The 13,874-nt window shown below is 45.0% G+C and overlaps 1 protein-coding gene across 4 annotated transcripts in view; it reads left to right on the top strand.

Annotated features, from left to right (window-relative positions):
• Positions 1 to 3,299: 3,299 nt before the first annotated feature.
• The window catches only part of ARHGAP21 (Rho GTPase activating protein 21), a 111,107-nt gene continuing 100,532 nt past the window's right edge, over positions 3,300 to 13,874 (top strand). For 3 of the 4 annotated variants that reach the window (XM_065666593.1, XM_065666594.1, XM_065666592.1), the window contains exons 1-2: positions 3,351 to 3,431; positions 4,876 to 5,183. In XM_065666593.1, coding sequence (XP_065522665.1) covers positions 5,100 to 5,183 — 84 coding nt within the window. In that variant the 5' untranslated portion in view covers positions 3,351 to 3,431; positions 4,876 to 5,099. Of the gene's footprint in view, positions 3,432 to 4,875; positions 5,184 to 13,874 lie in introns of all 4 variants that reach the window. The other variant, XM_065666595.1, reaches the window with a different exon arrangement.

Raw genomic sequence — 13,874 nt, 5'->3', positions numbered from 1 at the left:
ACTGATTAATGAAAAATGTATCTGTCATCCATTTCTCAATCTCCCATTTTGGGGAGAATCTAATGAGTCATCCTCACTCAGGGCACCTGTCAATACCCTCGGGAGTGGGGAGTTGTTAAGCTGATGCCAATCAGTGTTTTGGCCATGTTCTGAAGTGTCTGTAGCCAGGGTGCTCACAGCAGTGCTTGCAAACACTTTCAGGGAGGTAGCAGCATTCATTGCCTCCAGAACAGAAAATATTGCAGAGGTGTCCATGTTCAGCCTGAACCTCCCAAAGCAGGCCCTAACCGTGAGATTTAAGCAGCTGGGGCCCATGGTGAAAAGCATTATCAGAATGATCATTGCCCCAGCAGCTCCAAGTGACAATTTCTGAGAGCAAACTTCACTGCAAACATCTACTTCCTTAGAGACATATCTCCACTCACTCTTCCTTTCATTCCCAAATTCAGGCTCTGTTAAGCTCAGACCTTTTCCTACATAACTTTTCAGACTTTCTACTCTTCTCCTTATCACAGCATGAAATACCCAAGATTTACTTCTATCTTCCACTGCTCCCTATCTAATCTACCCTACCCAGGTACTCCACAATAATCTAATCTAAAAAGATCTGTAAGAAACTTGCTTTCACTTTAACTTCTGTTTTTCTCTACTCACGTTGTTCTCTATCTCAGAGGTAGGGCAGCTGGGACTCACTATGGCCAAGCCTCCTCACTGCTCATGGCACCTCAGGTCTGATGTACCATGGTGTGCTGCAGAGATAAAGAGAGGGCCTTCAAGATAGCAAGAACAATATAACTGCTTGGGAAGTGAGTTGCCTCACAGTGGGCTAGATGCAGATTATATGTCTAAACACATCACACATGTGAGAGAAAGGCATGTTCATGGGCCCTGCTATAGGCAGATATTAAGGACCACGTGGGAAGGAGGCGGGTCCTTAAAACATATTTAATGTAATGAACTTCAGTCCTCCAGACTACCTTGCCACGAGAATTCTGATATCCACGATTTAGCCTCTTGAATTTCTGTGTTCTCAAGATGTTCATTCAGCAATTGACAGTTTAAGAAGACAGACCCCCCATTATTGTGCCACCACTGACCCAGGGAACAGGAAGAACAGAATGACTGAGCACACCTCAGGCCCTGGACAGCAGGGCAGGCTCAGCTCTGCCTACCTCAGCAATTTAAATTCAGCTGCTAGACTTCGCACTGAAGCGGCTGAGATGTGCTCAAGATGTCTGCACTAACTCTTCTGGGGGGATGGTACTCTTTAGCAAGGAGTGATAATAAACAGTAGGATGGTGCTAACGCTTTAAGCTGCTGCAGCTGTCTGCTAAGTGAGTATGTGTCAACACCTTCAGACTGGAAGGTGAGAAAGTGAAATTACAGCGCTGTTATCCTAATTCTGCTTTTGCAATCTCTTTATTAAACCACTTTCAAGGGTGGTTAAGAGACTCCGAAGTTTTGCTTGTGTGTTAAGAATCCAAGATAATAAGCATGTTCCTGAAAGGTTGCTTCCTTCTCTAAGTTCTTCTGTTCTAACTATGGCACCACAGTTAGAATGAAAAATTACAGCACCATAGCCTTATACATGAATGTCGTAAGTACACCCCAGCACCTCAGACAAAAGCATCTGCCACAGAAAAATAGAACACTGTGATTAAGAGGAAGAAAATGAAATACACAGTTCAATAAAGATTTGCTACTGTAAATACTTTTGGTAATTACACAAATACAACCTTTTCAGTGTTAATAATAAGATCAATTTCCTCAGCCTAGCTATGAAGTAATTTATGATTCTAGGATCACATTTTCCTCTGTGATATTTTCATCTCCCTGTTATAGTTTGAAAGCTAAAGCTAGAGAAATTGACTGGCAATGTAAGAAAAGTAAAAATGGAAGATTTGTCACCGTACTGATGTAGCTGTGCTGATATAAATAGAGACTTGATAGATACTAAATGATCACTCAGAGTCTACTTCTGGCTTTATCTCTTTGAGACATTTTGTGAATCTGACGACTTTCTGCGTGGATATTACTGACAGTGCTAATTCAGATCTGGAGTCAGCACTGTGGTTCCTACAGAAAAAAAAGTAATTATTCTGAATACACAGAGCTGGTTTTAGATACATCATGGATTTTTGATGATGTTCTGTGGATTGACATGAGGACTACAGTGCAGAGAGCAGTATGCAGCCAAGTATACAGCTACGCTTGTTCTGCTTGCTAACAGCTTCTAAACAGGAAAAGTGTTCCCACTGTTTCCCTTCTCCACCCTTCAAAAATCTCAAGTGATTTTAATTCTGGTCTTTTCAACTTCTTGACAACCATGGACCAGACTATATTACAAGACTTTGCTCAGGGTCTGGACAGCAGTGAGAAACAATTAGAGAGCTGGACAGAACCACCTGTGGATTGTCAGCTGGACAGCAGGATGCTTATCTAAAATATGTATATATAATTTCCAGTCCAGGTCAGGTTCATCCACAAAGTAGCCATTAACACCAGAAATTTATGAGAAACTCAAACTCTTCAGAAACCACTACAGGTTCTTAACTGCATATACACCTGATGAAATCCATGGCAGCACCTAGATGCAGGTAAGCGCCTGAGAAAGTGCAACAGGTCTTGAGTTATAACACCCTTTTAAACATGGCAAATGTGACCTTGGTTGTCAAGAACCAGCACATGGAATGACTTTTTCTCCGGCTACTGGATGTAAGCTCTTCACCCAGATCTCTGGATACCAATACTCATACCTGTTGCCAATGTGAGGGGTAACCAGGCCAGTCACCTCTTTTCAGAGATTACTTACGAGTAGCATAGTAAAAAACCCCACCACAACCAAAACAAACCCACAAACCAGACACGACCTTTCATTTCCCAGAAAACCTTTATCACAAATGCCTTGCTCTTCTTTCCCTTTCACAGAGACCTCACTTGTCCAGCCTCTATGCTGAAAATAACCATTTAAGGAGAAAAAAAATAATAAAAAATCACACACTCTGACGATAGATGAAGTATAGGAAACGGTTTTATTTAACACCTTCGAGGAGACAACGAAACCCAGCTCCACACACACCGAACAGCGGTCTCGGGACTTCGGCCTGGCCCCATCCCACGGGGACAGCCGTCTCCACCGCCAGGCGAGCCCTTACGAAGCCAGGTGCGGGTCAGAGCTGGCAGACAAGCACTGGGTTCTGCCTTAGGGCGGAACACCGGATTACTCCTATGTGACCCACCCCCCGAAAGCGGGGGTAGGGCGGGGGGGCAGAAAACGCCGACGCCTCCGCCTCAGGCGCGCTGGCGGGCGGCGGACGGAGGCCGGTGGCGGGGTGCGGGCCCGGCGGGGCTCTGCGCTCCCGGGCCGAAGGGCGGGTGCCCTGGACGGCAGCCGGGAGCCAGTTCCTGTCCTCGCGGTGTCGTCTGAAGAGGTGGGTGGATTTTTGGAGGGAACAGCAACCGCCAGCTTGGAGGCGGGGGAGCGGGACGGGCTCCCCACCCGCCGAGGCAGCGGGAACCGATAGAGCCGGGAAGGTCTCTTCGCCGCCGCGAGGCTGAGGTGCCGGAGACCCCGGGGCTGCCGAGTAAGACTGGGGCAGCCTGAGGGCCGGTGAGCCACTGCCGCCCGCCGCGGGGTCGCGCTGCCGGCCCGGGCTCAGCGGGCTGAGGGGACGGAGAGGGGTTGCCGGCCCTGGCTCCTGTCAGGGCGGGGACCACCGCGAGGCGCTGGGGCGGGCACGGGGCCTTCCCGTGGCGGCGGTGTAACGGGGCGGGGGAAGACGCGACCCGCGTTCGGGTGCTGGGGCCGCGGACCGTAAGAGGTGCCGCGCTGGCCCGGCGAGAGATCGCGGCCAGTGGCGCGGAGGAGGCTCCGCGGCGCAGATCCCCGCGCCCTCAGCTGGGCGCTGGCTGAAGCTCCTCAGCGCGCCCACTGCTCCCCCCACGCCGAGCCCGGAACGGGGCTGGAGCGCAGCGAGCTGCCGCCGCCTGCGGCCGTGGGCGAGGCCGGGGCGCAGGTAGCCGGGGGAGCGCGGCGGGCGCAGCTGGCTCGGCGTGATGGCCCCCAGGGCCGAGACGCCCTAATTGGCGGCGGCAGCGCTGGCAGCGGGGGGCAGGGTAGGGCTCGCCCGGAGCGGCCGCCTGCTGCCACGGCCGGGGCGGAACGGCGCGTCTGTGCGGAGAGAGGCGGGAGGCCTGAGGGAGGGGTGGCGGGCGGGGCGTGGGGCGCGGTGGTCTGATCGGGAACGGCTCCGGCTACGTAGACGGGGGGAGGGAGCCGCCTGCGAGCGGGGTAGACTCGTGCGAGAGACAAAAGCCCAGCTCTGCCGAGTGGGGGTCTCGGTCTCGCTGCTGCCGGGAGCGCTCTTTTGTTGCCGTTTTCCAACCGGCGTTTGTGCGTTGCCGCCGCCCCCCGCCCGGTCACACCACTGGGTACGGCCGGGACGAGGACCGTGAACGGGCGGCGGCTTCCGCCCGGCTCAGTGAACGAGCGGCCCCTTGGCTGCCTGCTCCGTACTCCACCAGTTGATCAAAGTTCGGCTGGGCCAAGGCGAGGAGAGACTGGCCCGCTGTCCTCGGTAGCCACGGCTCCTCTCCCTCTCTTGTGCCGCAGAGTGCGGCCCGAGGCAGCGCTCCCCCGTCGCCGCTCCCTCCGGCGGCACGAAAGCCTATGTGAAGCGAAGTAGGAGGGAGCGGGCGCCTCCCGCTTCTCCCCGCCTGCCCTCTCCTCCCCGCGGCTGGGGCTCTGGATAGGAGGAGCCGGAGGAAGAGGAAGATGACGAGCGGGTGCAATTAGCCTAACAAGGGACTGGTGCCGGAGGAGGCGGCAGCGTCCCCGCGCCGAGGACTGACACATCTGCTCTCTCTCTTCTCCAGCCATGAAGGCAGAAGCCGGGGAGCGCAGCTGAAGCCCAGGGTCGTCCCGGCGCGCTTCCCTATGGCAGCTGCGTGAAGGGGCCGAGCCCCCTTCCCCCGGCGGCGGGGCTGGCCTCGTCGCCCCGGGTGTGCGCGAGCGGCTCTGGTTCTCCCCTCCTCTCCCTTCCCTTCCCCGATGTGGGCTCCAGAGGATTTGCTCCTCCTTTGTAACCGGGAATGAAATAATGGCGACCCGGTGGGCAGCGGGGCCACCCGGCGGAGATGGAGACAACGAGCCCCCTCCGGGCGGCGGCAACAACGGCGGCCAGGTACGAGCGGCGGGGGCGGGAGGGGCGCGAGCTGCGCGTACGCGCCGGGCAGGGCCAGGCCGGGCCGGGCTGGGCTGGGCGGCCGCCTCCCGCCGCGGGGAACGGCTTGGCTGGAGCGGGCTTAATGGCCGCCCCCTCTCTCCCTCCCTTTCTCCCTCCCGCTCTCTTCCTGCCCGCCCGCCTTGGAGTTGCAGGGAGTTGGACGCTGGGAGCGGCGCGGGCGTGCGGCTCCCCGGCAGAGGGGGACCAGCTGCTGCCCCGGCTGAGGGCTCCGCTCGCAGTCGCGGCGTCGCTCCCGGGCTGCGGGAAGTGTGTGTGTGGGGACGCCTCCGCTGCCGTGTGGCCCGGGCGGCGGCTCCGCTTCCCGCCCTCGCGGCGGCGGTTTCCGTGGGGTGAGCCCCCAGCCCCGCGGTCACCCCCCCTGCGGCCTCCCGGGGGCCGTACTGGGGTCCTCGTCCCGCTCAAACTGTGCTGCTTTTTACTAGAAATACGGGCCTGGCCTCTGCCTCCTTGTAGTTGGTACTCGTCACCCTCCTGTCTGTATGTAGCGGCTTGTATTAAACGTGTTTCTGTTAATAGCATTTGTTGCTGGAACAGTCGTCTGTGTGCTTAGTTTGAAAACTTCATAGTATGCCCTATGGTGGCACCACTGCATGTTTGGACTCGCCACACAAGAGTTTTGAACACAGAGCTGTGCCTGACGCTTCCTTCTGTGCTCTCTATTAATAGTAATAAATGCCTGCGAAACAACTATAATTTCAGATCCAACAAAATATGTGTAACAGCTTTAGTGGACTTGTTCTAAGATCTGTCCTAAACTTTATTTACAAAGACAAACTTGCTTTTGTATTTAGCAGTTAGGACATGTTTTGTCAAAGACAGAAAACTGCCTTAAATCTTTGTAGGGCTGTGAAATGGATGCCTTTTATATGGGTGCTCTGCTTTTGTTTGCTGAAACTGATATATAGTAGAATGATTTTTAAATTTACAGAACTGAAAAAAAAAGTGTGGGTTGTTTTTGGTTTGTTGGGGGGGTTGTTTTTTTTTTGTTGTTTTTTTTTTTGTTTTTTTTTTTTTCTAAGACATCAGGTTTTAGTTTAGTGCTGTCCTCAATTCACCCTTTTGCCTTGGTTTGAAAGTGGCACATATGGTTTTGTAAGATACAGTCTCTTAAAGCAGGTAGGTTAGGTGAGGACAACATGTGAATCTTAATATCATCTGCTTTCTTATTTAACCTTTAAGACCGTGGTCAATTATGATTCTTAATTTGTATGTAGATTTAAACATGCATTATTCTTGTTGATGTCCTTTTTAAAAATGTGACTGAAAGCAAGGCCATTTTGGGAGAGCCTGTCCTTTAATCCTGTTCAAATAATGTGGGAAGAGGGGGGAACCACACGTCTAAGTGTAAAAATTAAAACCTGATTTTTAATTCTGTCATATTGAGACTGCTGGTCTTTTGGCACTGGCACTTGTCATAATCCACATATCCCTCCTGTGGTAAGCCCTAACAGGGCCTGTGGCGCTTTTGGAGATCGTTATGTTAAAGCTGTCTAATTGGGGACTACTAATAGGTGTGGAATTGCAAAATGGGCTGCTCTGCCTGTTGTTTTGCCTGATACTTACATGTTGCAGTTACATTTTAACTGCTAGAAAACATGTGCTTACACTGATGATTACCTTAATCGCAGCAGGCCTGACATAATCTTTGCTTGAATGTAGATACCCCTCATGAATGCCTAATCAAAGTTGCAGTGCAGTCTCAGTAACTTTAGTATGCATAGTGCTGCATAGCTTAAAGTTCAACGTACTTTCGTATAATTTTTTTTTCATAGATCAGTGTAAAATGCCAAAAGAGAGTGAGAGTTTGTGATGTGGGATCTGCTGCCTCAGTTCAGTTGGTGGGACAGTTACTGTACAGTGTTTGTGCTATATATGTGAACAAATCCCTTTAACTGAAGTCTTTCTTGTATAGAACAGTAAGAACTGGTTTTCTCTTGGGGAAAACAAAACCAAACCATAAAACACCTTTAATGAGACACAGTTACTATTTAAAAGGAATTTGAAGTTTGCAAAAAGTCACTGGAGTTGCAGGCTTTTATAGTGTGCTCATACTGACATGCAAGGTATTAGCAGTTTTGGGAAATGATATCTGTTTTTGAGACGCTGTATCCCATATGGTGTTTGTTTCATAATGCAGTATGAACTCGCCTACATTTAATGTTTAGCTGTAGACCTATATGCACAGCAGGTTGTCACAAGGAAGACTCCAGGCATAGTTGGTGGTCATCACTGGCAAGGGAGTTGCAACAGAAATTAGGATTTTCAGCCAGTTAAAGGTATTGGAAATGTACAATTATAATCATCAAGATTAGATCAAATACTGAAAAATTTGCCCTCTGGCTTTAGGATCAGTGGTCAGGCAAAGGGAATTTCTGACTGAGAAGTTAGTGCTTGTGTGTGTCTCTCCATACATAGGTAGGAGAACTGAGGACAGGAGATTTGACTCCCTTAGGTAACCCACATAGTGGTTGATAATAGTTTGGGTTTTTTTGTTTTGAATGTCTGTTTACTCCGATACTATGTTCCATTTGGTCATGCCTTCCCATGGTTTCTATTTTTATTTTCAGTTCACTTTTTCTCTTCTCCCTTTGACACTGTACCTGGTGGTCTTTCTCACTTCAGAGCCCTTTCACTGAAATGAGCGTTGAGAACAAAGATTGGGCATTCAGGCTTGCAGGCTCCCGTCTGAACATACAGCGCCTGTTCAAAGGGACAGATCACGTATTCTGAACTCCTGGGGGAGCTGGCAGAGAGGGCCAGAGACTCTTAGGGCTGTTTGCCATTCTGTTTGAAATCTGACACACATTTGCAAATGGGTGCAGGAATTGCTGAGCTTATGTTCGTAAGGACAGATAAGTGAGAGCGTGTTCTTTCTGGCTTTTAGATTAATAGGCATATGCTGTCTCTGTTTTGTCAGGTTTTGTCCAGTGTTTTGCTGGAGTGATTAAGCCCTGCTGAGGTACAGGCAGTACTGCTTCAGTCACAACGTCCCATCTACAGGCTTGTCCAGATTTGAGGCTGGAACTGGCTTCATCTTTAGTGCACTTTTAATCTCCCTTCCTCTGCCTAGAAAAGCACAACAAAAAGTGCTTTTTGTTTGTTTGTTTTCCTATTCCCACTATTTTGTGTTTGCTTTAAAAGAATTGCTAAGTTTGTGGTATACTGTTAATCTGTATTAAAATTGCTTTCAAAATGTTAAACGTAGGATGAAAAAATATTAACCACAGCATGTGTGGTTTTAGAAATAAAATTTGTACTGTAAGCAGTAGTTTCCTTAGCTTATGAATACTAGAAGTATTTTATAAAATAAGTTTTTAAAAAGTGATATTTTTCTGTTGGATCTCATCAGAACTCACATACATTTAGGTATTTGTTGCAAGTTTCTAATACTTTACTGCAAATTTGCATTAAGAGTGTGGGCTTTGGGGTTTTGGTTTTGTGGGATTTTTATTTATTTTTTTTTTTTTCAGTTTAACAGCTGAGTTGTTAGGAACAGTTGACTGTCTTTAGAAATTCCTGAGAGTTTCTGTTTTGGGCAATAATTAGGAAATATATTTGCAAAGATTTCTGTAAAAGAAAAGTCAGAGGTTATTTTGTATTTGCGTTGTAACCATAAATACCCGATTTCAGAAGAGGGGAGAAAAAAAGATTCTCGCTCATACAACTTATCAGAGAGAGCACAACTGCATAAACTGAAGAGAAGCCTGTTCTGGAAGGGTCAGGAACCAGAGAAGGCCAGTGATGACACTAAAAATAGAAAATGATTGGTGCTCTTGCTAACAATAATTAATAGATCGTGTACTGTTTTAACAACCCGGTTGGGATGACATTGGTAAACTTGGAAGTGGTGACTCCCAGGTCCTGTGTCCCTCTAGTAGAGGGACACAGGCACTGAAGGGCTGTATTTTGATGCTTTATTTAAATATCATCTTTATGTAAATATGCCTGTAAATATGTAAACTGTTGTGGAACTCTGTGGTTGGATATCAATACTTTTCTTATGCCTAATGCTTAAAGGCAGTATAGTTTAACCATAATATTAAATCCAAGCTGGAGAAATGCATTTGTAAGATTCTATGTCAAACAATACACAATACCAGAACTAGTCATTAGAAGTGTATATTCCTTATGGTGATGAAGAATTCTGTACGAACATTTTCATCAAGGGAGAATAAAATTCACTATAAATACCAACATTACCAGGAGTTGTGGTTATAGCTATTCAAACTGCTTGGGTCAAATCCTGCCTGATCATGTGAGCATAATACTGACTTCTGCTCTCATTTATGTCGGGGTAAGCCTAAGAGAATTTGAAACAACATGGACCTCCTCCATGAGGTAATGCTAAGTATTTAATTAAGTGACAATATAAACCAGCAAATAATTCCTTCATGAAAAGGAAGGGATCTGCCTTCAAATGTAGCTGCACATGGTGGGTTTTAAAGTGACTTTTTGCTTCCCAAAAATACACCTTTGTTGATAGTACCACTTTGATAATTGTCTGGGGGGGGAACCCCAAAACCAAACCCTAAACCAGACCATCAGTTTTTGCAAGAGAACTGTGACGGACAGAGGAATGTCTTGAACTGGGTCAGTACAAAATGCAGTTACTGCATGCAATATATGCAGTATAAGAGTGAACTTTTTTTTTTTAACAGGTTTAGCAAAGATAGAATCATAGAATAGTTTGAGTTATATCAAGGCACTTGATGTATTCCTTGTATAAGCTATTTTTAATAGTTTTCATTCTGATACTTCAGATGTATTATTTCTAGTCTGTTATATTTACTTGCTTAAAGAAGAAAACACAATTGAGAGAATAGTTGAGGAAGGGGAAGTATTTAATCTTGTGCGGTGTATGTGTTTGTGATCTTGTCTCTCTTATGATCTTGTCCCTTTTGAATGTATGAAAACGTCTTTGTGTAGATGGATGACCAGATCGTAGCTCAGCAGATCAGTGTGGGCTCTGAAAAGAGTAGATGCTGGTCTTTTATTTTTACTAATAATCTTGTGAATACGTACATCTGTTGCTGTGTAAATGGTGATTAGAATATAAATATGTGCAACCTGTGAGCCTTAGTAAAAGAAAACCTTTCTGTATCTCTTCCTAAGGAATTGAGTGTAGCAGCGTTAACCTAATATGTCAGGAATATATATTGGTGCTTTGTAACTGGCATGTTTTGGGTTGTTTTTTTTTTAATCTGATAACGACTGGAAGTAAATGTTTTCTAGCATTGGGTTGTGTGTTACTCTTCCTTGCAGTTGTTTGTGTATTAAATTGCATAGGATAGGAAGCAGATATAAAAAAGTTAGGAAATGATGTTAAATGAAAACAGATTTATTTCCTGTTGTTAACAGAGGTCATTGTTTTTAAAAAGCATGAGTTAGCCCTAGTATAAATGGGGAGGCTTTTAAATTGGTGTTGAAATAGTCTGAATTGACAGCAGTCCAGAAGTCAGTCTGATGAGCTGTTAGGTATAACTCCGTGGTTGTAGAAGGCGTCAGAGCCTATGATCTCATCAGATCCTTGAATTTAGGGCCTTGCTACAGGGAAAGTGTTTGTCTGCCTCCCATAGTAGGTAATATATGTATATGTACTAAATAATATGTTGTGCTGAGCATAGGAGGTAAACAGTGGATGAGAATTATGCTGTTAGGTCAGATTGGTGGATAAAAAGGAATGATCACATCAGCTTTGCCTGTTTATTATACAGAGTGTAGATTAATGTAAATGCTGTACATTTCTTCTGTCCAAGTCCCTCTTAAGTCTTGTCATTTTTAATATTTTTGTGAAGATACTTCCATGGTACTTTTTTCCCCATCACCTAGTAGTAGGTACATACTGTAGAAGTACAACTGATGGGTGGGAACAGTGATGCCAAACACAGACTGTTCATATCAGAGGCTCAATGCATCTTGTAAACCTGAAAGTGTCTAGTCTTACAGTTGCAAGGTGGAATAAGCTGTTTTATATATATAGTTCTTAAATATGTAAAGATTATTTAGTGGGAAGGCTTCCTCTATTGTGTTTTCTGTTCTCTTACTAAGAGGTTGAAATGCATTCTTGCTTTTTTTCCAGTTACGTGGGAATTCTGGCTACTCCCTGAATTGTTCTTTACTGTCTTTTATTAGTAATGGTGAAACAATTTTATGAATTTTCTTAATGTTCTGTTGTTGCTGTTAGATTTGAAGAGAATCTTCATGGAGATGATGGTAGAGTTTAGAGATTGGATCATTTGGTAAAAGGAAAGTAAAAATTAGGCACAGCTGTTTGCTTTGTTCTCTGAATCTCTTTATATGGGGGGGGGCTAGAACTACTGCATCTTTCTGAATTGGTGTATCCTGTTACCGGTTTGTATCTTGTCAATGAATTGTGTTCAGCAGGAAATGTTGCTGCTTTATATTTTCTATTCTCGATTTTTGCATTGAAAACTTGTAGTTTAGAAAGTATTTATGAGTAAAGAAGCACTAGGAGCTGTTGCTGCAAGCTCTGAACAGCATGATGCTTGAGAGAGCCTGATACAAATTATGTTAATAAATATTTGGCATTGGGCATAGAATAGCATGAGAGGTTCTGTGTGGGCATTCTGGAAAATAACAAGTATCTGCCTAGATTTTGACTCTGGCTTGGGCATACACCTTTGAGAGTTCAGGTAGTGGGCTTATTTTTGTTCTAAATTTCTTTATTTCCATTTGCCAGCAGCTGCTGCTTTGCCGAGAGTGAATGAGGTGCCTCCTTAGAGGGCATGGCTAATTACAGATTGGCTGTTGGTGGAGGGGTGCACTTTGAGATAGACATTTTCTTTTATGTGTGTGTCATTTACATAATGTGTTAGGACACACAGTATGGACTGCATTAAGCACTAGCAAATACTCTGTAGGGAATAATCTTGCCCTGGTATCGCTGAGCTGGCTGGATGAAATAATCTCCCTTATTTGAAATTTTGAGGTTTATTCTTTCTTGTTTGGTTGGTTTTCTTGGAGGCCCAGGGAGAAGAAATCAAACAGAAAGCTATAAATTTTATTGAGGAGAGGGGTTTTAAACACTTCTGAGTAGCAGTTGCAGTTTGTACGTATCAGTTGAAAAGAGAAACCTGAGCCTGTTTCTGAAGTGATTTTTTTCTTTTATTAACTAATAGGGTACTGTGGCAGTCTGTTTGTATCTATGTATATTTCTTTGTATTCTTTAATGGAGTACTGTTTCTTACAGAAACTTAATTACAAATGACCCACGCTTTAAAAGGCTGTATTTCATTTTCTTCTATTTTGATTTTTCATCTAAGTATACAGGGGTTTTATGTTAAAAAGTTGATAAAAACATAAAGAATGAATGCTTCTATAATAATAAAAAAGCTACAGAAAAACCAAAGCTTCATAAACTCCTTTGATGTTAGTGTTGAACACATAGGTCTTCTGTACTTAAAGTATTTTCTTTTTTATTTTAAGTGTGAGGACAGAAAAGGCTAAAATAAAAATACGTTCTTGTGCTGCCATTTAACACTGAGGTAAATAGTTGTATTGGGTAGGACCTGCTCTGACCATGGGATGAACTAAATAAGAATCTTTAAGTTCTCAGAAGTCCCTTTGCGATCATTTGGCTTGTGACAAATAGACGTAGCCTACCCAGTTATATGTTCATGGCATTAAGATGAAGTTCTCAATTTTGGGAACTAAAGCTGAGCTCAATGTACAACTTGTTGCATTTTTGCAGTGGAAAATTCTACACGGAGAGAAATTGTTGAAATACTAGTTTATGGAGCTAAAGTCATGTGGATTTTAAAGATGGTTCCAGTTATTTTTGAGGAAAACACAGCATTTTAACTTGTCCAAGGTCTGCCCTGTTGTAATGGAACATGGAAGTGGTTGATTTCCTAAGAAATTTGACTGATTCTTAAATATAATTTTTTTAATTAAAGTCTGTTAAACACTTTAGATGTGTTTAAAGTCATATGCCCTGGGTTTTATAATGTTTTAAAGGGCTAGAGATCAGCCGCTGCTGGCAGGGGTATGCAAAACTGCGGGAATTGAGAACCAGAAGGTTTTGTGGTTGTTTTGTCCAGCAAAAGAAGCAGCAGATAAAGTATGTGCACCTCAGGCAGGTGGCTCTTACTACCTGTAGGTTCTGACCTGTTTTTGGAAGATAAAAATCTGGTTAAGGTTATCTCTGAAAGGAATGCTGCAGTTTTTGTGTAACAAGCTGCCCCATTGCAGCTCATGTTTGTTATTGTTGCTGTGCTTCTCAGCTCCCCAGTTTTAATGCAACTTGTATAGGGAGCCTGTGACTCTGGTGAAAAGTATTCCCATGTGTAGCCACAAACATTTCTTATTCATCAATGGCTGTAAAATCTGACTTGTTCCTTCTTGCATGCATTTTAAAATTTTATTATCCTCAATCACCATGGTAAAAGGTGAGTAAGTAAACTTTGCCCGGAGTAATCAATTTTCATGGCAATTTTACAGGCCTTCTGCTGCATCCTGTGTGCTTACACCATTTTCGTATGGGTCTGTTTGAATACAGTCTCCCATTTTCTGTTCACTTCAGTTATTTATTTATTCTTCTAAATTAGGTGGGAGAAGTTGTTTTGGAGCTGTTCCTTAAGGAAGAAGAAATGGCTTGTGTATTGCTGT

Source organism: Lathamus discolor, chromosome 2 (genome assembly GCF_037157495.1).
Source record: "Lathamus discolor isolate bLatDis1 chromosome 2, bLatDis1.hap1, whole genome shotgun sequence".
Classification (NCBI taxonomy): Eukaryota; Metazoa; Chordata; class Aves; order Psittaciformes; family Psittacidae; genus Lathamus; species Lathamus discolor.
The sequence above is the reverse complement of the archived record's forward strand: the minus strand, read 5'-3'. Positions and strand labels throughout refer to the sequence as shown.